The sequence below is a fragment of the Tachypleus tridentatus genome, chromosome 13, assembly GCF_004210375.1.
Source record: "Tachypleus tridentatus isolate NWPU-2018 chromosome 13, ASM421037v1, whole genome shotgun sequence".
In the NCBI taxonomy this organism is placed as follows: Eukaryota; Metazoa; Arthropoda; class Merostomata; order Xiphosura; family Limulidae; genus Tachypleus; species Tachypleus tridentatus.
In genome coordinates, this window is record NC_134837.1 from 253,993,577 (window position 1) to 254,020,028 (window position 26,452).

General features: G+C 36.9%; 1 protein-coding gene across 1 annotated transcript; it reads left to right on the plus strand.

The window, feature by feature from the left end:
* Positions 1 to 23,977, plus strand: LOC143238161 (guanine nucleotide-binding protein subunit gamma-e). Its single transcript, XM_076478140.1, has 2 exons — positions 1 to 92; positions 23,377 to 23,977. Exons 1-2 carry the CDS (start codon positions 4 to 6, stop codon positions 23,480 to 23,482), a joined length of 195 nt encoding a protein of 64 aa, XP_076334255.1. The 5' UTR covers positions 1 to 3; the 3' UTR covers positions 23,483 to 23,977.
* The last annotated feature ends 2,475 nt before the right edge of the window (positions 23,978 to 26,452 follow it).

The following is a 26,452-nucleotide window of genomic DNA, read 5'->3' on the forward strand; positions in this document are numbered from 1 at the left end:
GAGATGGACCGAGACACACTGAAGAAACAGATCGAAAATATGAGGTATCAAGCACAGATGGAGAGGTGGCCGTTGTCGAAATCGATACAGGCGTAAGATGTTTCGCAGAGCATTTTTCTTCTAGTATTTTATCATTTGTTGCTTTATTTAACTTAAATTTCGACAGAAACAAAATGCTTTGAGCCTTCTTTGAGCCTTTTCTAGCATTGTTAAGCTCTAGCTGTAATATTAGAAATTTATCTAAGCTCTTAAAATATATAGAAAGTCAAGGTATCGTGCTATGTTACCTAGACAACCATGTAACATTGTAAAGGAATGCCTTTCTGTATCTAATAAGTAATTATATTTAAACCAGGTTCTTACAGAATTCTTATGTAGTCCAAAAATACGAATATCAGATATAAAGAAAAGTTAATTTAATGCTATACTAAATATTTATTTACAAGAATATAAAGCGATTACTGTATAGAAAAAAAAAATACTTTTAGAACAACGTACAATAATCATCGTTTGTCGGTAGAAATTCAAAATATTTGTTTGCTCTACGTATTACACCTTATGACAAACGTTGTTGTTTGAAGTTAAACGCGAAGTCACGTAATGGGCTATGTGCGCTCTGATCATCATGAGTATTGAAACCTGGTTCCTAGCGTTGTAAGCTGCAGATATACTGCTGCGGGGCCTGCCATGCCCAGGTGGTGAAGGCACTCGATTCGTAATCCGACAGTCGTGGGTTCGAATCCCCGTCGCACCAAACATGCTCGCCCTTTCAGCCGGGGGGCGTTATAATGTTTCGGTCAATCCCACTATTCGTTGGTAAAAGAGTAGCCCAAGAGTTAGCGGTGGGTGGTGATGACTAGCTGCCTTCCCTCTAGTCTTACACTGCTAAATTAGGGACGGCTAGCGCAGATAGCCCTCGAGTAGCTTTGCACGAAATTCAAAACAAAACAATACTGCCGCGCCAATTGGCCAATACGAAGTTTTAAAAAAATCGACAAAAGATAAAGAACTGTTATTAAGAACTTCCATCTTTAAAATGCAAACTTCAAGCAATCGTATCAATATTTCACGCATTTTCAAGAATTTATGTATCACGTAACACTATCTATAGCTTAAAAACGTTTGGCAATGGAAATTCTTGTATGCTTTAGACTGAAATGTGTAATATTTCGCGTCCCAACTGTGACTGAATATACAGTTCTCTCATTTTATTTGGTATGATTATTACAGAGATTTGTATTTCGTTTTTGTTCAACAGAAAAAATATATTGACTGTACTCTTTATCAGATATGTGAGCTGATTTACGAAGTACCTTTTCTACACACACCGTTATTTTGAAAATATGTGATAATTATTGACAGTTTTGTTTATTACTTGATACAAAACAAAAAATTGATTGAAAGTTTCGTTTTTATTTGATACAAAATTAGATAATTAAAGTTTTGTTTTTACTTGATACAAAACGAAATAATTAAAGTTTTGTTTATACTTAATACAAAACGAAATAATTATTGAGTTTTATTTTTCACTTGATACAAAATCAAGCAATTAATGAATTATTACATTTTGTTACATTTTTATCGCATTGAAGCTTATTTCACGTAGTATCACGTGTCTAAAAACTGTATTTTAGGTGAATGTTGTACACTGTAAGTATATATTCAGCAGGGATCAAGATCCAAATTCTCGGTTTATAAGTCGTTAAACTTACACTGAGCCACCAGGAGAGCAATAAAAAAGAATACCTTTACAATATGGCCCGGCATGGCCAAGCGTCTTAAGGCGTGCGACTCGTAATCTGAGGGTCGCGGGTTCGCATCCCCGTCGCGCCAAACATGCTCGCCCTTTCAGCCGTGGGGGCGTTATAATGTGACGCTCAATCCCACTATTCGTTGATAAAAGAGTAGCTCAAGAGTTAGCGATGGGTGGTGATGACTAGCTGCCTTCCCTCTAGTCTTACACTGCTAAATTAGGGACGGCTAGCACAGATAGCCCTCGAGTAGCTTTGTGCGAAATTCAAAAACAAACAAACAAAACCTTTGCAATGCGTGTGCACCTATTTACTCACTTGCACAAAAGGTTTACAGATTATAAGAATACCACGATGATTCATTCTGTAGTTTTAGTCGTTAAAACACCAAGTATATCAGAATTCAGCTTGCAGTTTGATTCAAACATATAAACACATGTGTGTTTTTGTATGTTTTATATCAATATTTAATAATATTTAGAAAGAGAAAAACACGTTGAAGTTTATCCCACGTAATATCATGTGTCTAAGAACTGTATTTCAGGTGAAAGTTCTACAACGTTTTTATCTGTTTCGCGTGGTTCGAGCTCCAAATTCTAGCTAAAATGCAGTTCGAGAGCGAACACGTCAAGTCTTTCTTCAACTGTTCACAATTAAAGGCTCATGTTTTATCAGTTACCAATCGCAGAATTGCTACAGTAAACTGTGAAACAAAGTGAAAGCAACAGATGCTTTTCACGCATTTTTATGATGGTATGTTATGTCGCGAAAGTAAATAAATGTTTTGTAAAAGTATTGTAATATTTCAAGCAGCAAATATAATATTTATAATAGTGAGCACCATTATACAACAATGTGACTTGTCGTATTATGTGCCTGTACTTTTAACTGTTTTTATCAAATTTTATTATTTTCGTAGCTTTATACACAAAAGTGTATACACGTATATAGAATTAAGGTCAGAGCTCCTATGTAGGCGGTCCAAACCAATAAAAATATTAAGTTTCCTTCCACCAAAGAAACGGAAACATATCAGCTTGTCGCACAGGAGACTAATTTCACTAAGCCCATCCATTGTCTCATATGAGAATAATGTTACTAAACCCTCATATATATCACAGGCGAAAGATGTCACGAGCTATTGCACTGTCTCGTAGGAGAATTATGTCACTAAGCTTCTGCGCTCTGTCCTAGGAGAATGATCTCACTTACTCCCTGCCCTAATTTATCTCGAGTTTTATCTGGTGCATCCAGTATAAGCTAAGAATTTTCGTTTGGTTCATTTTGAATTCCGCGCAAAGATACTCGAGGGCTTCTGCGCTAGCAGTCCTTAATTTAGCAGTATAAGACTAGAGGGAAAGCAGCTACTAATCACCACCCACCGCCAACCATTGGGCTACTCTTTTACCAACAAATAGTGGAATTGATCGTCACATTATAACGCCCCCATGGCTGAAAGGTGAGCACGTTTGGTGTGACGTGGAATCAAACCCTCGATTATCAGATTACGAGTCGAGTACCTCAACTACCTGGCCATGCCAGGCCAAGCTAAGAATTACTAGCTTCAATGGTTGTAGGTCGACTTAGTAGTTTTTATTTGGAAATCAGTAATAAAAATCTCCACTATGATTTATTTAACTTATACGTATGTGTGTAATTTACGTGCTCATTTTTTTCCAGTTTCTATTAAGTCGATTTTCTAATGCGCATTGATTATCGAACAGTGGTCTTGTTATTATTACTCATGAGTATTTTCCTTGTTACTTTTTCTCGAAGGAAGCCAGTATCTCTTCCATATAAATTACGCCAATGAAGATCAACACGTCTCTAATTTACTATTTATCTACAAGCTCTTTGTGATTGGCTGAGACCTCACTTGTTCCTTAACGGTCACCGTTTTGTTACAGGTTTGTTTTGTTTTTTTTAATTTCGCGCAAAGCTACACGAGAACTATCTGCGCTAGCCGTCCCTAATTTAGCAGTGTAAGACTAGAGGGAAGGTAACCAGTCATCACCACCTATCGACAATTCTTGGGCTACTCCTTTACCAACGAGTAGTGGGATTGACCGTTACATTATAACGCCCCCACGGCTGAAAGGGCGAGCATGTTTGATGTGACAGGGATTCGAACCCCTGGCCCTCAGATTATGAGTCGAGCGTCCCTTAATCACCTGACCATGCCGGGCCTATTGTTACTGGCTAAAGTGGTTACTTTTATTAGGGAAAGAAGTTACATAATGGCTGAATCAATACTTGTATCATTAACTATGATTACACAATCGATTTAGGTTGAACCAATTTATTGACTTTCAAAACGTTTCTCCTCCGTATGAAATATAATGATACGGAAACATTAAGGGACTGTCCATTTAACAACCGTTTTCACTTAAACAGTTCTTTCAGGCACTACATTAAAGTTTCTAATAGAAAAACAATTTTTTTGAAAAACTCCAACTTTAAGAAGTTTTCTCCAGTTAAAAAGTGACCACCAAAAAATAATTATAGAAATATTCACTAGTTTACACTTCAGTATTAGATATGATTTGCAAAATTCGTTTATTTCGGGTATCTATTATACGTTTTAATAAAATAATAACGTAAAACTAAATAGAAGAATTAACGCAAAAATTTCTTTCGTAATATCGTAGTTCCCGTCAACCATACCAGTTTCAAGTATTTTACATTATTTAGTCAAAAAAAAAGTACTTTTTTTTACTAATTTTGGAATTCAAGGTTTACTTCAAGAATATTTTGTTTGTTTTTTATTTTCGTGCAAAGCTTCTCAAGAGCTGTCTTCGCTACCCGTCCCTAATTTAGTAGTGTAAGACTAAATTACACTTCGGAAGGCAACTAGTCATCACCACCCACCGCCAACAGTTGGGCTGTTCTTTTACGAACGAATAGTGGGATTAATCGTTACTTTATAACGTTTCCACGGGTCATAGGGCAAACATGTTTGGTGTAACGGGGATTCGAGCCTGCGACCCTCAGATTACGACTCGAGCGCCCCTAGCCTATACTTGAAGAAACATAAATAAATTTTAAAAAATAGACCTTTATTAGTAGTCTTAAAAGCTTATCAAACCAAAAATTGGCTGTCTATAGCCACAGTAAATGCAGAACAGAGTGCACATTGTGCAGTTTTGCGCTTATCTTAAAACGCAGAATATAAAACTTGCCATATGATTTTTTTTTCGTTTTAGCTGGGTTGAAGTCATTAACAGAAAATAAAAGTAAGTGGTTGTATCTACTTTACTGTGAAAGCTTTACTGATTGTAATAATCAAAAGATTAACGTGTTTAATAAATCTATGGATATGGTCTAGTGGTTAGTGTTTATTCAAGGGTCCCAGGTTAGCGCCCATTGTGTTTAATGATTAGTGTAGAGAACAGTGAATTCAAGGATCGCGTTGCGCTGTCGTAAAATCGCTTTCCTCAGTATTAGGCTGTGGGTGAGTTATAAGAGAGACAGTAAAATCACACTACTCTGATACAGTGGCCCAAGAGTCTATTTTATGAGTTCAAAGTTACGGAGGGCGGGCACAGATAACCTCTGTATAACTTGCACGAAATGTGCATTTGTTGTTTGGATTTTGGTAGATGAATTTCCTGAAAATCTTTACTTTCCATAATAAAATATATTATATATAATATATATAATCGTAGGTGGTTGAATAAAAGTGAATTTAACTTCCTCCTTTTATAAGGTAGAATACAGAGAGGCGTCAATGTGTTTCTATTACTATTGTATATATTCTATGATTCGCGTTTCTCCTACCAACAGAGTTAAAACCTATTTAACATAATTTTGGTTGGAAGCACTAGACGTATTATGAAATAGCGTGAATGTTCTTTCTTTGATAAAACCACCTGGTGTTGTAACTTTCTATTCCACCAAAAACTTTCTTTAATTCCACTCAGTTCAACCATATTTTCATCTGTTTGTTCTATTCTCCATACACTGTTTAAGTTTTTGTTTTGAACCTATTTATTAGTAAAACATCAACGGATGATATAAACATTCTGAATCTTTTTACGTTTGCTCGTAATCTGAGGGTCGCGGGTTTGAATCCCGGTCATATCAAACATGCTCGTTGGTAGTAGAGTAGCCCAAGAGTTGGCGATAAGTGGTGATAACTAGCTGCCTTTTCCCCTAGTCTTACATAGCTAAATTAGAGACTGCTAGCGCAGATAGCCCTCATCTAGTTTTGTGCGAAATTCAAAAACTAACAAACAAGCTTTTAAGTACGAGATTTTGAAAATTAAATCTATTACTTAACTTGTTTTCTTAAATTAATTAATCGTGTAATGAACTATCACTAAAAATTAGTTATACGATAAAAATTACAGGGAAAATAACGTAACAATTTTATATAGAGATTTAACATTTTGCAAAACTTAAAGTAACTCCGTTAACCAATTTAATTACGTTGTGTGTAATCAGCAATGTATAATCGTTATTAATAAATACGAAAATCAATAGTTTCTGTATTCAAAACTCATCCTTTCTATAGGAATGATTTAAAATTTCTTTTAACTCATTTGCTGATAAACAGTCTTATAAAAATAGAATGTTATTTGTCTTTGAATTTTGTCTAAAGCTACACGACGGCTATCTGCGCCAGCCATCACCACCCACCTCCAACTCTTGAGCTAGTCTTTTACCAACGAATAGTGGGATTGATCTTCAAAAATAAAGCCTCCACGACTAGAAGAACGAACATGTTTGATGTGACGGGGATTCGAACCTGCGTCCCCTCTCAGACTATGAGTCAAGCGCTCTACCCATGTGGCGATGCCGGGCTTAGACCCAAATCCTAAGCTATGCCTAATCAACAGTAATACTGTAAATTGGATTACATCGTAAACTTTTGATTAATATTAGTGAATTCGTGCTTTTGCAACAGACGAAACTAAAACGCTGTAGAACCAAACAAAAACTATTTATTAAAATATAAAAACATGGAAAATAAAACTTAAACAACTGCGAAGTTTATCACTTAAACAAAAAACAACTAGTTGTTTGTTGTTGTTGTTTATTAAACACAAAGCTACACAAGGGGCTGTCGGTGGTCTGCTAACAGCAGGTATCGAAGTTTAGTGTCTAGCAATATAAATCTGCAGACATACCGCTGTTCCACTGGGGTACAAAACCCAGTTAGTAAGCCCATCTCTGTCTTGAACTAGGTACACATGCAAATAAACAACACGACATTAACTTCATTGAGATTCATTTCAATAAATAGTGTCCGGCAAGGACAGGTGGCTTAAGGCGTTCGACTCGTAATCTGAGTTTCACGGGTTCGAATCCCCGTCGCGCCAAACATGCTCAACCTTTCAGCCGTGGGGACGTTATAACGTGACGATCAATCCCACTTTCGTTGCTAAAAGAGTAACCCAAGAGTTGGCGGTGGGGGTGATGACTAGCTGCCCCCCTCTAGTCTTACACTGCTAAATAAGGGACGGCTAGCGCAAATAGCCCTCGAGTAGCTTTGCGCGAAATTCAAAAACAAATTAAAAACAAACAAATCAATGAATAAGGAAGTTAAGAAAAAAACCTGAAAAAGTAAAAATTATTTCCGAAAAATAACCACAAAAAAACAACACAATATTCCAAAATTAAACCACTTCTCGAGGTTAATAACATTATCCAACAACAACTGACAATACTTGTCGTGAAACTAACTTGTTTTAAGATAAAGTAAAGGAAGGTTTTTTATTTAGGAATTAGACCACGAGGTTACATCTCAGGTGAATAACTATTACCATAAATTCACATAATATTTCACAATATTAATTTTCTGCTGGGATTGGTTTGTTTCGAATTTCGCGCAAAGCTACACAAGGGCTATCTGCGCTCGGCGTCCCTAATTTAGCAGTGAAAGATTAAAGGGAAGGTAGCCAGTCATCACCACCCACCGCCATCTCTTGAGCTACTCTTTTACCAACGAATAGTGAAATTTATCGTCAAATTATAACGTTCCCACGGCTGAAAGGACGAGCGTGTTGGGCAGGAATGAGATTCGAATCCAAGACTCTCAGATTGTGAGTCTAACCACATGGCCGTTCTTGATCTCACTATATTAGTATCTGTACGTTACCTCTAATAGAGTAGTTTGGTTTGAATTTCACGCAAAGCTACACGACGGCTATCTGCTCTAGCCGTCCCTAATTTTGCAGTTTAAGACAAGAGGGAAAGCAGCTAGCTATTCGTCACCACCCAAAGCCAACTCTTGAGCTACTCTTTTACCAACGAATAGTGGGATTTACCGTCACATTATAACACTCTCATGGCTATAAGGGCGAGCATATTTGGTGTGACGATGATTCAAACCCGCGACCATCATATTACGAGTCGAGTGTCTTAAACACCTGACCATACTTTTAATGAAAGCTCATGTCAGTTTCATAATACATACACGTGTTCAAAATCAACGTGCTTTAGCTGGGGTTACAATTTAATATACGAGGTCTGTTCAAAAAATACGCGAACTGTTTGAATTGCGCGGCTCCAGTTGATTCCAGGGGAATTCGCTTGGTGTCGCTAGGTTTGCACAGATCAGCTGATTACGACGCCATTTCCCGATTGCAGATATCTTCATTTGTGTATTAGCTACGCGGTTTTAAGTGAAGTGCGATTTTTTCGTTTGGCGGATTTCAGAATGAATGACCTGAAGGAGCAACGACTTGCTGTGAAATTTTGTGTTAAACTTGGAAAATCTGCGACTGAAACTTTTGCTATGCTTAAAACGGCTTACGGTGATGTTGCTATGAAGCGTACGGCATGTTTCAAGTGGCATGAACGTTTTAAGGATGGTTGACAGTCCATTGAAGATGATGAGCGTCCTGGACGTCCTTCCACGTCAACTGACGACCCACACGTCGACAAAATCAACACCCTGGTGCGGGCTAATCGACATCTGACTGTCAGAGAGCTTGCTGAAGATATCAGTTGGATCTTGTTACGAGATTTTGACCGAAAAATTGAAGATGCACTGCGTTGCTGCGAAATTTGTGCCTCAGAACTCGTGAGTTTTTGGCCAAACACTCGATCACTGTTCTTCCCCCCCCTACTCACCTGACCTTGCTCCTTGCGATTTTTTCTTGTTCCCCAAACTCAAAAGACCCTTGAAAGGAAGAAGATTTGAGACGATTCCCGAGATTAAGGCAAATGCGACGAAGGAGCTGGAGAAGCGTACCAGGACTGTTTCAACAAGTGGAAACACCGTTGGGATAAGTGTGTGCGTTGGGGAGGAGAGTACTTTGAAGGGGTCCCAGACCTGTAACTTTAAATAAGGTACATTTTGTTTTATGATGTCAGTCCGCGTATTTTTTGAACAGCCCTCGTAACTATAACCCAGAGTGGAACTAAAGATAGAGGGAATAATAGATGAATAGTAAATAAAACCGTAACAAACTAATAGTAGGATTCGTTATTTTATTCTTTAGGATTTGGTTAGTTTATGTAATATTCCTCATAAAATAACAAATTCAAATTATTTATGTGTTTTCACTGTGCGTAAATCTCTGCATCGGAAACTGAAATTTCCTTCGTTGCGTTCGACTTGCATAAAATCACTCTCATACCTTATGACACTGTATACGCGTGTATGTGTGTGCCCTCGTATTTTTCTTACAGAAAAGCCACATCGGGCTATCCGATGTGTCCACCGACGAGAATCGAACCTCTAATTTTTTACAGTGTAAATCCAAAGTCTTACCTCTGTCTCAGCGATACATATTTTACACATTTAAAACTCTAAAATAGAGAAATGGTTTCCGTGATGACGAGAAATCCGCTTGAAGTAAAAATGTATCTAAAGACGGCTGGTATGGATATTAAAACTTCAATTAAAATAAAGTATAGAACAACGTTTCGATCTTTAGAATACAGTGAAGATGTTTTCAATTATTTCTTCTTATATTGCAAGATGTATTTCAATACTTTCCACGTGTAGCTTCGAACACACGATTTGATTTTGTTATTTCTATATAATAGTAATTTTGAAATTATTCCCGAGACCAAAAATTATTGTATGTAAAATTGTAAAATTAAGTAAAATTGTCTTCATAATTTTATATTATTAAAAGTTGTAGAACTCCCAGCTACACACCTAGATATCAAATAAAAATTGTGTATTTTAATCTATTTTAAAAGAAGAAAACATTGAATTTTATACCAGTTAAGTACGTCTTGGTATTTTAACAGCGGTATAGCAACTTGCACAACGGAATGTGAATTAGAAGATGTCAAGTTCGAAGCATGTTGCAAACAAACATATTTTGATCTGTTGGTGCGTTATTAGAGCTCAGAAATACGAACAGCTATACACGTAAGACGTATAGGTCTTTAACCTGGCAGTTTATACTGTTAAGTAAACAAACAAATAATTATAAAATTTACGAGTTAAACATTTACCGCCATTTTATACATGTAAAATTTCCTTGTGAAATTTTTTCACTTCCTTCTTTGTGGCCAGGTGGTTAAGACACTGGACTCTTAATCCGAGAATCGCAAGTTCGAATCCCCGTCCCAACAAACGTGTTGTAGGAGCGTTATAATGTGACGGTCAATTCCACTATTTATTGGTAAAAGAGTAGCCCAAGAGTTGGCGGTGGGTGGTGATGACTAGCTGTCTTCCCTCTATTCTTACACTGCTAAATTAGAGACGGCTAGCACAGATAGCCCACGTGTAGCTTTACACAAAATTCAAAACAAATTTTTACAGATTTTTTTTCTATTCGCCTCTAAAACATAATCCAAAATTGAAGAGCCGTCACGTTTTTGTTATATGGGCACATTTAAACTATTCTATTCCTTTTTTCTGTTTGGAAGCGTTACTTTAGTATGTAACCACCATAAGATTCGGAATGACCTAGTGGCCATTTTTACTTTATACACAAACTCATGTTTCAAGCTCCACGTAAATTATACCTCAGGCTAGTTGGTTTTTTTTATTCTTTCCTTTCTTTACTGTGGGTAATTTAGTTTTTCTCCGAGCTATTTAAAACTATACAGATGATGATACCTTTTCATGGCTCACTGATGACTTATTTCATTTTGTTTATGATGTTTATTCTTACCATACGATAAAACGGATAAAACGAATTATCTTAAGCCTATTCATTTATTTCTCTCAGCTTCGTTTTCTCTTCTGCTTTTTCATTGCGTTTCGTAACTTAGGTAATTCTCTTATATTAGGCTTACGACATAATTAGATCAATTACTGTTTGCTTTTTTTTTGGATAGATAATTATCTCTCTTTAGCTAGAAAAGCAAAGACAAGAAAGATAAATACGTGCAACTGTCGAACACTATTTTTGTAAGAAACGATAAAAGCGCCATCTTTTCACACTTTAGTGCACTAAAGTGAAGAAAGATTTGCGTCGATTCACCCAAACTCCTCGTGTGTGTTTTTCACATTTCCTTTCACGGGATCAAGAATCGTAAATGTGTTTGACAAAAGTAAGTGAAATCAGTGAAAGATCTTGTTTGTCTTCCACATTCCCGATCACGTGGTCAAAAATCATAAACGTATTTATTTGATGGAAGGAAATATATAATATTTATAGAAAATTAAGATATAAAGCTATAACAGACTGTGAATATGTCCTCGAAGTGGTCATAAATTTCATCTGTAGAAAATATACATGAGAAAGGCTTGATTTCAAATTTAAAATACATATTTGAGATTAGATTTCATCCTGCTATTAAATGACGTGTTATGATTGTAATATAGACTAAGATCTTACTTGTTTTACTATTCTTTTGGTTTGGTTTGTTTTGAATTTCGCTCAAAGCTTCTCGAGAGTTATCTGCACTAGCCGTCCCTAATTTAGTAGTATAAGACGAGAAGGAACGCAGCACCCACCCACCGTCAACTGTTGGGCTACTCTTTTACCAACGAATAGTAGGATAGACCGTTATATTATAACGCCTCACACGGCTGAAAGGGCGAGCATGTTTGGTGTGACTGGGACTCGAACCAGCAACCCCCAGATTACGAGTCGAGTGCGTTTTACTATTACTCATAAGGTCAAAATTGTTATCATATGTATCGTAATTGGAGTCTGAATATTTGATGTGTGGTTAACACAAACCCAACTACATCGAACGTCTTTAAAAGGTCTCAGTGAAGCATACAAGCAATTCATTTGTGATTTTTGTGTTTGAAAAAACAAAGTAAACAAAGTTGGCCTCGTGTAGTGAGCGGTATGGTATGTAAGCAATTTGTTTGGTTTTAAACGGTCTTTTACTGACCACTAGTGGGCTATACTTTAAAACCAAAGAATACAGGCATCTTGCAGGGGGGTTTTGTTCTAATTTTTACTTGCAATTTGGTCACTCAATCATTTCAGATGCTCAACTGAAAGCCTATGTTAAGCCTATTATTTATGGTGGTTTGGTGGTCGATAAGGTCATGTAATGGTATTACTGACATTTCGCGACCTTGTCCGAGTCGTTTAGTGTATAGAACAATTGTTCGTTCGATAACATGTTTACCACCCTTGAAACTGGATACACTAAACAATGTTGTGACTCGTCACTGTGTTTGTTCTGTGTTGCAGGACCTCAACAATTAAAAAACGACAACACTGTCGCATAGTTATAAAGAAAAACAACAGATGAAGACTTAATCGAAACATGGCATCAACAAACTATGAAATACGAAGACGAAGTTGAGCTAGATATATCCGTAAATAATCACAATAAGAGGGAGACGTAAAAATGGGTGTCTAGCTGATGACGATAATTTGAAGGTGCTGAAAGGTGTAATATTCCAGGTTGCAATTAAAAAGGATTCTTGGTTTGTCAAAATACATATTTTAGAGGAACAAAAATAGCCAATTAAGATAATAGCACAAGAGATTAACAACTCGTGCATTTTGAATTAGGACGAAACGTTTGTACAATAACTCGTTCGTGATATCAACTCAGTTCAATAGCTTAGGCTTTTTCCTCAAGAGCCATTACTACGTTTAAAAATATGACGTCTTAGAAGAATGTCGAACTAAAATGCCTGTGAAAAATGATTATGTGCTTAGAATATGTAACCTACCGTATGTGCGTGTGTTTTTTTGTTTTTTTCAAGTTTGTTGTTGTTTTGAGTTAAGCACAAAGCTACACAAAGTGGGTTATCTGTGCTCTGCCCACCACGGGTATCGAAACCCGATTTTTAGCGTTGTAAGCCCACAGACATACCGCTGAGCACTGGGGGGGCATGTTTTCAAGTGCAATAACAGAAGAAAAAAAAACTTTCACAGGCAACTGTCTTTGTTTATTTTGGAATTTCGCGCAAAGCTACGCGAGGGCTATCTGTGCTAGCGGTCCCTAATTTTTTAGTGTAAGACTAGAGGGAAGGCAGCTAGTCATAGCACCACCCACCGCTAACTCTTAGGCTACTCTTTAATAACGAATAGTAGGATTGACCGTCACATTGTAACACTCCCATGGCTGAAATGGCAAGCATGTTTGGTGTGACGGGGATTCGAACCCGTGACCCTCGGATCGAGTTCCTTAACCATCTGGCCATACCGGGCCATTAAAACTTTCATAGGCAACTGTGTTCCCTAATGGCCCAGCGGTAAATCTGAGCGCTTATAACGTTAAAAATCTGGTTTCGACACCCACGGTGGGCAAAACATAGATAGACTATCGTGTAATACTTTCTGAACAACAAATAAGCAGTCCTTGTCTCGTACTGATGTTTCTTCCCTGGGAAGTCTAATTTATTCTGCTATATTTTCTATTGCCTTTTTTATTTATATAAATATATACACATTTGAAGTTTTCATTTTTATTAGGTAGCTTTAATCAGAAATCGATTTGTTATTATTTCAATAAATAGTAGCATATACAAGTATAAACCGTGCAAATGGTTTTGGGTAATCTGAACATCTCGAGAATAGAACGTAAAAGCTCTTAAAAGCCATCAACATCCTTTATACTATTACGAAGCACATGTAATCCACTAGTATAATAAGTCTTATTGGTTTCCTAAATTCTGATTTCAAGTAATAAGTTGAGCTGTCAACCTGTCACTGACACGTCTGGTAAGGAAATAACTTCAAAATAATCGCCTTTGAGAATGTTGAACTGACATGCTTGTCTCTAACTAAAGGACGAGGCATCTAAATGTTCTCAGTTTGTTAAGATCAGTTATAAGGTTCTGAAAATCTTGTTTGATCTTGATTTCCTGTTCATTATACGGTTCGTTTAAACTTGTATGAGATTAAGTTTCCTGACTTTCTTGTTCAGTTCTTGAATGCAATATTCAGAAACATTATTCAGCATGAAGAAAGGTATATATAATTGTTCAATTCTAAGCATGAAGCTACACGATGAAACAACTGCACTGAGCTCTCAACACCTCACTCAGGGATCGAAACCCGAATTGTAACGTTATAAGTCCTCGCGCTTATCGCCGAACCATCAGTGGCCGGAGACATTAAGGGAATTTTTTTTTAAATTAAATAAAACATGTAGTCCGACATACTCGCTGGACTCCATTATTTTTTTTAATTAGCCTTTAGTGATAAATAAATGGTTTTCTGTGTATTTATTTGACAGCAAGCATAAATGATCGAAATATTGGAAATCGACTTCCGCACTTCTCAGTTATTTTTAAATCTTTCTGGAAAAGCGCATTAATATTAGAATCTTTTCTTTTATGTTGTATCCGAACATATAGAAAATTATAATATCTAAAAGTTATTATCTGAGAAGATATGTGCGCTTCTCAGAGGAAGGGCGGTGCTCTGTTTCTTGAATACAGAGGAAACGCGAACCATTTCTTTTTTATCATCCACTTCATTCAGTATCTAACAAACATAAAGGACTCTCTTTGCTAAGAAAGTCATAGTACTTCTCAATGTTCCAGGAATCGTTTGAAGCTGCGCACGTGATGGAGGATAAAAAATATTCCCTCTTTACTGATGGCGTAAACCATGCCAAAGTCTCATGGGAAGTGGTAGACAGTAAATAGAGTTCAAGTGGTTAAAACGTGGTATGGAAGGTAGCGAAATAAAACTTAGTGCATAGAAAAATATTCGTCTCAAAGTTCACGGATGCCAAAATTCCACTGAATACACAGGATTTATCTTTAAAAAAATTGCAAAGAATTGTTTGTTTGGATTCCGCGTAAAGCTACACAGGAGCTATCTGCGCTATCCGTCCCTAATTTAGCAGTAATAGACTAGAGGGAAAGCAGATCGTCATCACCATCCACCGCCAACTCTCAAGCTACTCTTTTACCAACGAAAAGTGAGATTGATAGTCACATTATAACGCCCCCACGGCTGTAAGGGCAAGCATGTTTGGTGCTACAGGATTTGAACCCGCGACCCTCAGACTGGGAGTCGAGCGCCCGAGCCACCTGGCCATGCCAGGACCCTGAACAATGGATAAGAGAAAATATTCTAATGCGTTTCGAAGGCAAACGTACAAGAGCTTTAGAGACTCTAAAGTATACAATAGAAAATACTATAGCACCAAATTATTAGCCAATAGTAAGATATGTTGTAAAACTTCCTGGAGTATATAGTATGTTTAAAATTTTCGCTGCGCATAGGTATTTGTGCATAAAAACCCCTAGTTGTTAACTCACAGTCTATAGAGAAATTAGTCTGTCAACAGCGCCCAACATACATTCTTGGGATTTGACATTCACTCTTACAACAGACCCACGACCCCAAACTGCGGGGCATGTTTTTACGAATACGTGAACCAAACATTGATTCTCGGACTCACCTTTCGGTCATGCCTGCTAACCAATAGACTATGTACCTACAACTTTTGCTTCTTACAGAACTGCTTTATGTTCAAGTTCAAGAAAATCTTTTTTGCCAGATTAAATAAAATTAGTGGCATTACAGTATTTTTAACGTATTAAACAAACCTCGACGTGTAATGTATTAAACAAACGCTGACATGTGACCTATTATTTAGACAAACCCTGATACTTAATATATTATTTAGACAAACACTAATGTATAATCTATTAAGAGAAATCCTGACGTATACTGTATTCTGTCACAAATTTCGGGTAAATCATGAGACTGAATGTCATAACTCATGATTATTATATTATATTATATTACACTACACTACACTATACTATACTATACTATACTATACTACACTATACTATATTATATCATATCATTTCTTCAATTTCATAGAAAGCTAACGAAAATGAAATATTCCTTTAACATTTAAAAGCATTTATCCATCAAGGTTGATGATCCGCGAAGATAACATGTCCAGACACGTTATCAAAGTGCGCCATCTATCTTAATGGATAAACGCTTGTTAAATGTCAATTTGTAACATAAATCCATTAAATAATTAAGGAAAATATCTCGCAGTAAAAGGCACTGTACAGTTCGAACTGAGTGCATAATACAAATTTCTTAGCAGATTTCGCATTTTGATAGAGATAATATTATACATTAAGAGTTTACGTCAAGAGAGCGAACAGGAAAAAGACAAAAAATAATATAAGTGGAGTACAGTTTTAGACAATTTATTTTTCAGTTAAATATCTAAACGAGTATGTGTTATAAGGTACTTGAATACTGTATGTAACCTTCGAATATATGCTCAAAACTTTGAAATATACTTTTCTGATGTACTCAACTATATTAAAATGTACTTTTCTTTGCCACAGGCCCGACACGGCCAGATGGTTAAGGTACTCGACTCGTAATCCGAGTGTCGCGGGTTTGAATCCCCGTCACACCAAGCATGCTCGCACTTTTGGCTCTGGGAACGTTATAATGCGATGGTCAATCCCACTATTCGTTGGTAAAAGAGTAGCCCAAGAGTTGGCGGTGGGTGGTGATGACTAGCTGCCTTTCTTCTTGTCTTAAAGTGCAAAATTAGGGACGGCTAGTGCATATAGCCCTCGTGTAGCTTTGCGCGAGATTCAAAAACAAAAACCAAGTTCTGAACTAAGATAAATTGTAAACATCTTAGTGGATTACTCTATTAATGTAAGGGAATTGTTTTTAATTGCGTCATAACTTTCGTTTTAAGTTGTAATTGATGGAGATACCTTTGTGAAAGGCTTGGCATGACCAGTTGGTTAAGGCACTTGACTCGTAATCCGAGAGTCGCGAGTTCGAATCCCCCTCACACCAAACATGCTGGCCCTTTAAGCCGTGGGGGTGTTATATTATGACGGTCAATCCCACTATTCGTGTATTTGAGTAGCCCAAGAGTCGGTGGTGGGTGGTGATGACTAGCTGCCTTCCCTCTAGTCTTACACTGCACAATTAGGGATCGCTAGCGCAGATAGCCCTCGTGTAGCTGTGAGCGAAATTCAAAACAAACAAAACCAAACCTTTTGGCACCAGCTGAACGTAACAGAATATAGGTATCTGTTTTAGTAAATTGTGCATATGGGAATAATTCATAACTCTACATGCGGACCAATTTCGAGGCTAGTTGTAACTTTCAAGTCTAAATTACCCTATAAGAAGAAAGTAACTCCAACACTAACAATTAAAATAATATTTTAAAGACAGAATATCCAGTAATATATATTTGAGCTAAATGATCTAATTTTAATAAAAAAGTCAAACAAACCAAGTGATGTATGATAACATTTCTTTAATGATTTACTGTAATAAATACAACAAGATGAATGAATGATTTCACCACTTATTTTCTAATGTATCTTGGGTAAAGGTTTATTTAAGCAAATCCACTTTAAAGTTACGACGTTACAAGCTATATTTTAAGGCCTGTAGCGGAAAAACGGGTATATAGTATTTGCAATGCTGATGGTAAATCCACAAAGAGATATACATTTATGCATCAATAGCTCAAGGCGAAGAATCAACAACCTATGAACTTGAAACTGAACTACAAATATAATTATACCAGTAGTTAGATACTACTAGAAGTAGAAACTTCTGTAATATTATGACATTATCAAGATGGTGTGTTTGTTGTTTTTCTCTACTTTTATTTGACACATCATGGCTTACGATACACCAGAGTAGAACTGAGTACATTTTACGTCAACGGAATTAGAACATTCTTTGCTACCCGGAGCCTCCAATAAGTAGATTCGTTTGTTTATAAAGATCTTGAGATATTTTTGCACTCAAATTGTATAATCCTCACGGAGCTTTTTTTTTTTTAATTTCGCGCAAACCTACACGAGGGTTATCTGCGCTAGCCGTCCCTAATTTAGCAGTGTAAGACTAGAGGGAAGGCAGCTAGTCATCACCGCCCACCGCCAACTCTTGGGATACTCCTTTACCAACGAATAGTTGGATTGACCGTCACATTATAACGCCCCAACGGCTGAAAGGGCGAGCATATTTGGCGCGACGGGGATGCGAACCCGCGACCCTCAGATTACGAGTCCCACGCCTTAACACGCTTGGCCATGCCGGGCCCCCTCTCGGAGATGACCTGCTGTTGATGTGCACGAGATGTATTTTCTGTGCAGTTGAAATACTTTGTGTGTGACCGACTGAGACAGAATCCGCCCTTTCTTCCTGTTACCCCAGCAGCTGAATAATATCAATCGATTTTCTCTCCGAGTGGCAATATTACAGTGTGAATATTTTACATTGATGAGATGGTTTCTATGGTATGGTAAACAACTTCTGAAAGTGGTTTTATTCAAGTTTGCTACTTGTACGTAAAACTCAATAACTGAAGTAATCACGTTTTATATCGAAGTTTCTAATTCATTGTGCGGGTCATTTTTTTTTCTAACAGCTTCTTGTGTTTTAGCCTGACTTTTGTTTTTAATTAAAGATGATCAACTACTTTACATGCATTGTTACCGAAATATAAACAGTGGCGCCACAGGCGACATGTTTAGGACAATTTATGGCCTTTATCTGATTTGTTATATATGTTTATCGTAATGATATGTTTTTGTTTGTGTGTCTGATGTAACCGGAAATGACGTGTACTTTCCAGTCTAATTTATTCTGCTTTACCTCACAATTTGACTTTTACTTACAGCTCATATCAATAACACCGTGTCAATAATAAAGGCTCACAAACAAACTCGTCATATCAATAATATCGCGTATATAATAAAGGCTCACAAACAATCTCGTCGTATCAATAACACCGCGTACATAATAAAGGCTCGCAAACAATCTCGTCATATCAATAACACCGCGTCCATAATAAAGGTTCACAAACAATCTCGTCATATCAATAAATCGCGTACATGATAAAGGCTCACAAACAATCTCGTCATATCAATAACACCGCTACGTAACAAAGGCTCACAAACAAACTCGTCATATCAATAATACCGCGTATATAATAAAGGCTCACAAACAAACTCGAAGACTAATTTTATTTCCCGCTATGTTAAAAGAAGTATGTTCGTTTGGTTTTATGGTTCTTTGGACAAACATTTACTCCTGAATGTTTACGATTAATTACTCTTGTCTTTAGTATCACAGTGCCAACGCACGTTCTAGCTGACCTGGTTAAACATAACAATACCCGAAAACGTCTGTTGTAATAGGTTTTTATTGTTGTTGTTCATGTGTTTTTTCGAAAACTTTAATAATTGACTTCCGCCATCTTTCTGTACAGTAGCTGGCAAAATAAATAACGTTTCCAACCTGGGAAGAAAAACAACAACAACTGTTCTTTCAATTTATTATGACGCTTTAATGATGGTACCTGTCAATTCAGTCACTTTATAAATTTGTATCACTACCTATTGAGAGTAAAACTTTATTTACTAATGCCAAGTGTAGTTAGACTCGTTTAATATATTGTTATACACTTTATACAGATTGTGTATGGAGTTTTACACATATAAATAAAGTTTATGATGTTCACTCATTCTGTATATAGTCCGTGCTTATAACAAGAATGTTGCAGGTTCTAATAGACTGTTGTACATCTACATGCTCCTAGCTGGATAACTGCTGCAGAGTCAAGTTGCTGGTTCATTCAGTCAGTTATAGCTCTCCTTATTGTACTTTCCAGTTATATTTTACTGGATCCACAGAAACATAGTAACTGAATAATATTCTCAGTTATATAGCTGTCTGATGTAATTTCTAAGGGTATCCTGAGTGGTTGTCAAATGATGTGGTTGAGGTCTGGTTCCCTCTCCAGGAGATGCTGTAATAATATTATCAGCTATATAAGTACCTGATGTACTTCCTAAGAACATCTTGAGTGGGAGGCAAGTGATTTAGTTGATGGCTGGTTCCCTTGCGGGAGATACTATAACAAACAGTATCCACGTTGTATCAAGCCTTGCAATCAATTGCGAAAACAAATTTTTTGTGCCTAGAAGTGCCTTTTTGATGCAAAACTCTTTCCTTATAACTCCCAAAGAAATGGATACCACCGAAAGTTAACGATGGATGCTGTTGACTAACTGCTTTCCCTTTAATTTATCATTTCTACGTTAGGGGCGTCTCGTGCAAATAACCCTTGTGAATATTTACAACTCACACGTAAACTGTACAGCTGTCACAATCTGTAACTCAAACGGCCGGTTGGTGTGTTGTTATGTTTAAATTTTCATGGTTTTCGTTAGGTCCTTCACAGGTTCTCTGCAACATTTAACAGGATAACAATTGAATCTTACACGATAAAAAATATAAAAAAAGAGTTCATAGTGTTGTTAAGTTTCATTCTATTTTATGGTAAAATATAAGAATGCAAGATTTCCTTTTTAAAACAAAACAGATCAAATTAACATAACCTTCCCTTATGAATTTGAAAAATATATTGTGTTTTGACAGCATCTTATCAAATAACTGCACCAAATCATTCAGAATTATCTTGGATCTTATGATGTTCAACATGCTACATCAGGAGCTACACATGTGAGCTCAAATCTTCAAGAATTTGTGTGAAATATGTTTGCGCAGGAATATAATGAAGGGGGAGGAATGTTTTATTTCGAAATCAAATCGAATGTTAAGTATATTAACTCTTGGGCTCTAACAACACACATGAAATGCCCCAGTCAGACGTGAAATACTTGTCAATTTATCTTATGGTTTTAACATTGAATAAAAAACTCATTTCATCCACACTTAGAGTGATAATTCAGTCATAAGTGCTTTAATGTATGATGGATGTTTAGTTTAAGCTAAAATGTTCAATGAAAAATTCTGCTTGTTTTAAATCGTTTGTTTGTTTTGTTTTGAATTTTCGCACAAAGCTACTCGAGGGCTATCTGTGCTAGCCGTCCCTAATTTTGCAGTGTAAGACTAGAGGGAAGGCAGCTAGTCATCACCACCCACCGCCAACTCTTGGGCTACTCTTTTACCAACGAATAGTGGAATTGACCGTCACTTTATAATGCTACCACAAGTTGAAAGGACGAGCATGTTTAGCGCGACTCGGATGCGAACCCGCGACCCTCAGATTACGAGCGCATGCCTTAGCGCGCTCGGCCATGCCGGGCCTCGTTTTAAATCGAACAGACATACTTTCCAAAAAGAAACTGTTCGTAAGAATGGACTTTCACAACTTCATTTAGAAAATAGGATATTTATTTACTTTACGATTCACTCTTTCTATAACGGGCCCGGCATGGCATGGTGGTTAAGACACTCGACTCGTAATCCGAGGGCCGCGGGTTCGAATCTCCGTCACACTAAACATGCTCGTCCTTTTCACTTGTGGTAGCATTATAAAGTGATGGTCATTTCCACTATTCGTTGGTAAAAGAGTAGGCCAAGAGTTGGCGGTGAGTGGTGATGACTTGCTGCCTTCTCTCTAGTCTTACACTGCTAAATTAAGGACGGCTAGCGTTTATAACTCTCGAGTAGCTTTGCGCGAAACACCAACGGTAAAACTCAATATAAAACAAAATTTACTGTTACAAATTAAAATACTTATAATGCTGACATTCAGGATACAATCCCTGCTGTATATGCATTGTAGACAACCTATCGTGAGGATTTACGCTAAAACAAAATATAATCGTTACTTTAGTTTATAGTCGGGTGCAACACTCTGGTAAACTTACTCCTTTTGTAAACTTATAGGATTATGATTTGCTGCAAAAAGACACCACGAAATTCAGGGCTGTGGGTGTGCTGAAAGAGAGACAGTCACGTCCTACTCATTGGTCAGTCTATATAACCCAAACTTTTCGGTGGTTAGTTTTGAGGACGTCTTTCATCTAGTCATTCCCTTGCCCCAAAGTCCCAGCGGTAAAAATGAATGCTTAAAACACTAAAATCCAGATTTCGATACCCTATGTTGGCATATCAGAGACAGCCCATTGTGTATCTCTGTGCATAATAATAAACAAAAATTTTCAATCAGTGTAATCTGAGGGTCGCGGGTTCGAATCCTCAATTCACCAAACATACTCGCCTTTCAGATGTGGTGACGTTATAATGTGACGATCAATGCCACTATTCGTTGGTGGCGATGATTAGCTGCCTTCCTTCTAATGTTACACTGATAAATTAGGGACTGCTAGTACAGATAACTTTCGTGTAGTTTATGCAAAATTCAAAACAGATCTATTCAGCGGTAAGCTTACGGGCTTCCAGTTATAAAATCTGGAGTTCGATTATCTTCAGCGGACAGAAAACAGATAGCCCATTATGCAGCTTCATGCTTTTTTCCTTTGACAATTTTATATGAATAAAACTATAAGTTACTTGTATACAGTATTTACTCTTAACATCCACGTCATCAGGTGGCTCAGCGGCACGTTTGAGGGCTTACAATGATAAAAACCGGGTTTTAATACCCGTAGTGGACAGAGCATTGAGATACCATTTTGCCACTTTACGCGATAAACAAACAAACAGTATTTACGCATTGTATATAAGCTGTCTTCACTGTTACAAATGAATAAATCAAGCTTTGAGGTTTAATAATAAAGTTTGTTTGTTTTTTTTAATTTCGCGCAAATCTACACGATGGCTATCTGCGCTAGGCGTCCCTAATCTAGCAATGTAAGACTAGAGGGAAAGCAGTTGGTCATCACCACCCACCGCCAACTCTTGAGCTACTCTTTTACCCACGAATAGTGGGATTAACCGCACCATTATAACCCACCAACGGCTGAAAGGGCGAGCATGTTTAGTGCGACGGGGATTCGAGCCCGCGACCCTCAGATTAAAAGTCGAATGCCTTACCACACCTGTCCATGCTAGGCCTTAATAACAAAGTAGTGTATTGTATTTACGCTTTTAAACATTAGTGGAAAATGTTTCAGTAGTTTGTAAACCATATTTTCTGTTGAGTTGAACGCGTATTTTACACTCAGCAACATACCAATGAATACAAGACTCTAAATTTAATATCAAATATAGAAATGTTTTTCTTTAACATTTTCAGCGTTCCATAAATACAACGCGGTAATATATTCTTTACTCGATATTAAAAAAATATACTTACTTAAACACTTCGTGTTTTTTCGTGGAAAAAATAGATGGGTAAATCATAAAGGTGTAATATTCGTTCATCGTGTAGTTGTAGTGATTTTAATATAATAATACTATGAAAATAAAATATTAGAAACTAATTTAAGCCTAAAGAAAAGAAACTTTAAGCGGGTATTTTAACTCTATGTCTTAACTATGTCTTAATGGATGTTGGTGAATTAGTGGTCAAGTTATTTTGTTTTGCTGTGCATCCGCAGGTTACGAGAATTTATTGAAGAAAACGAGAAGGCTGACCCTTTGATTCACGCGCCAGACAAGAAGAATAATCCATGGGCAGAAAAAGGAAAATGTCTTATTATGTAACTTGGTTTATATTAGGAGATAACATCGAAAATGAGAACCCAAGCCTGATGTTCATCCTCTTAACCAATACAAGCGTACCAGATGTCAGATGTTGATGGATAAATAAATTCTGGTTTCTTTGTATTTTGTCCAAGTGTAATAATAATGCAATAGTAATCAGTTTGTATCAATTAGTGCCACGGTTAATATTATTTATAAAGGGACATTGATGTTTGGTAACGTCTTGTTCTGATGAGATAGAAATATCACACAAAAGTTTATACCTCTTGAAAATTAAGGTATTTCAATTTAGAATTGTATTTATAGTATCATATCTGCCAGATTTCTATGTTAGACGTTCAACTCCAATGATTCAAGTCTGCTTTGACTTCGAATCAACGTCTAGGATAGGATAACGAACGTTGTTTGACTGAATGTTTTGTAAATATACACTGTGTATTTATTTGGTTGCGTGACATTAATTAATTAATTAGTAAGATAAATAAAACTTCGTACTCCAGCAAGCTTTGTCATTTCTTGAAGAGATAATGTAAATGCTACATTTTATCTTCTACACACACACACACACACACAAAACAAGTTATATTCGAACCAGACCAAAGGTTGTCGCACGTGAACCATTAAAGAATTATATGTGTATAACAATTATTATTATTATTTCAATTTTTGCTGTAATAATTTGTCTATTTCACTGGTTCAAATTAACAAGTAGGCTTAGTGCACTCGAGTCCAGAGCCTCCAGGTTCAGGGAAATGGTTTATACTGGTAAAAAAACAAAAGTACTTTACAAGATAATGACGTCACTGTACATATAATCAACTGATGCCGTCTTAATCCAGAATGTTTTATTTCTATTCTATATTAAAGTGCACAAAGGTCCGTTCCCTCAAACAATAGTTGTTGTAAGGTCTCTGAGTTACTTAATTTGTTTTACTTTCAACCGAAAACCTTTAATCAACGAGCAGGAACAGAGTTTATATAACACTGTTTTTTCTATTTTACTGTATATAACATTGTTTAGGATTCTGAGAAAAATATCTTTTTTCTCTTTTGAGACAAATTTTTTTTACCGTAAAGAATGTCTTTTTATTGGTAGAAGAAGCTGTAAAAAATACGAGACAAGAAATATCGTAGACCGTTATACGTATCCTCATTTAAATATTCTCATGCTACAGACAAAATAGTGTCTGTAGGGAAAAAAAAAAAAAAAACTCGAGGTCTGACATTTGGCCTGAGGTTGGCCCTCTTTCTGGCCCATTTTATGGATGTTGAGAACGTCAGGTTAAAATGTTGTCTTACCGCAACACGACGTTACAGTTTTTGTCACTACTATTAGTTACATGTTATCTGAGCGAACTTTCATCTTAACATCCTTTCATCATGACACTACTCCTACATCTTAACATCACTCCTGCATCATAATTTCTGCATCAAGCACTTTGACTGTTAAATCGTTTTATAAAATACCAGGATTGATCGTGGAATTATAACGCCCCCACGGCTGAAAGTGAATCCTAAAGCGTGAAACGGATATTCATTACCAAGAGTTCACTGGGGCTGCAACCAAAATAATACCTTCATCAATTCCTCACCAGATCTGATGTTTATAAGATTCAGAGAATTTGTCCAAGTGGTGAACTGAGCCTCTTACTAATGTTAATTAAATGCAAGAGGTGGCGCTGTAAACGATTGTTTGTTTCAAATTAAGCACAAGGCAATACAATGGTCTGTGCTCTGTCCACCACAGGTGTCGAAACCCGGATTCTAGCATTCAAAGTCCGCAGACATACCGATGTGCCACTAGGGGGCTGAAGTAAGGGATGTGAAAATACATGCAATGGTAAAGATCTCATTACATAAATAATATTATATTATATTCGACAATACTTTACTAGACAGGCTTTGTTTCTTGTCACAGCTGAAGTCCAAAGTTCTCGTGTCTGTGCGTAGAATAAATAGTGTTTCTGTTCTTCCAGCAGTTTTAGTTGTTATAAGTCATTAAGGCACTTCATAACTTGCATATATTCTGTCATCCCAACTTACACGCTTTCATGAACTCTTTAATTCCGGTCTGAATTGGCAAACTTGCACTCTACTCGCAATTCGAGGGTCGCAGGTTCGAATCCCCATCGCACCAAATATGCTCGTCCTTTCAGCCATGGGGGCGTCATAAGTTACAGTCAATCCCACTATTCGTTGGTAAAAGAGTAGCCCAAGAGTTGGCGGTGGGTGGTGACGACTAGTTGCCTTCCTTCTAGCCCTTTCAGCGGTGGGGCATTATAATGTGACGGTAATCCCATTATTCGTTGGTAAAAGAGTAACCCAAGAGTTGGCGGCGGGTGATGATAATTAGTTGCTTTCTCTCCAGTCTTACACTGCGAAATTAGGGACGGCTAGCGCAGTTAGCCCTAACGTAACCTTGTGCGAAATTCAAAACGAAACTTGCAGGGAAAAATAAACACATCTCTCATACCAAAGATGGAAAACGTTCTTTTGTTCTTATTGTAACATAAATGATCATTATAAAACAATCGAGTGTTTGCAGAGTCATGTTGCGTCTATGTAAGAACGAAACAAACAATCCAAATCAAATACTTAGATCTATTATACGTGCCGAAATCAATAGTTTACATATCACCGACTTACACAAAAAGACGAAAACGCTTAAAACAAGGACTTTTCAGAGAAAGAAAAAGTTCTCAATACGGAATTTTTGTAATTTTGCAGAAAACACTTTTTGTTTTTACTGAAAGGTTATATATATCTTGAGATGCGTTCCATCAATCCATTTGATTACTTTAAAATTTGATTTCGTAAACTTTCAAACACACTTAAGAATTTCCATAAGAAAATGTTAGTACCATAAAGGGGCCCGGCATGGCCAAGCGTGTTAGTCGTAATCTGAGGGTTGCAGGTTCGCATCCCCGCCGCGCTAAACATGCTCGCCTTTTCAGCCGTGGGGACGTTATA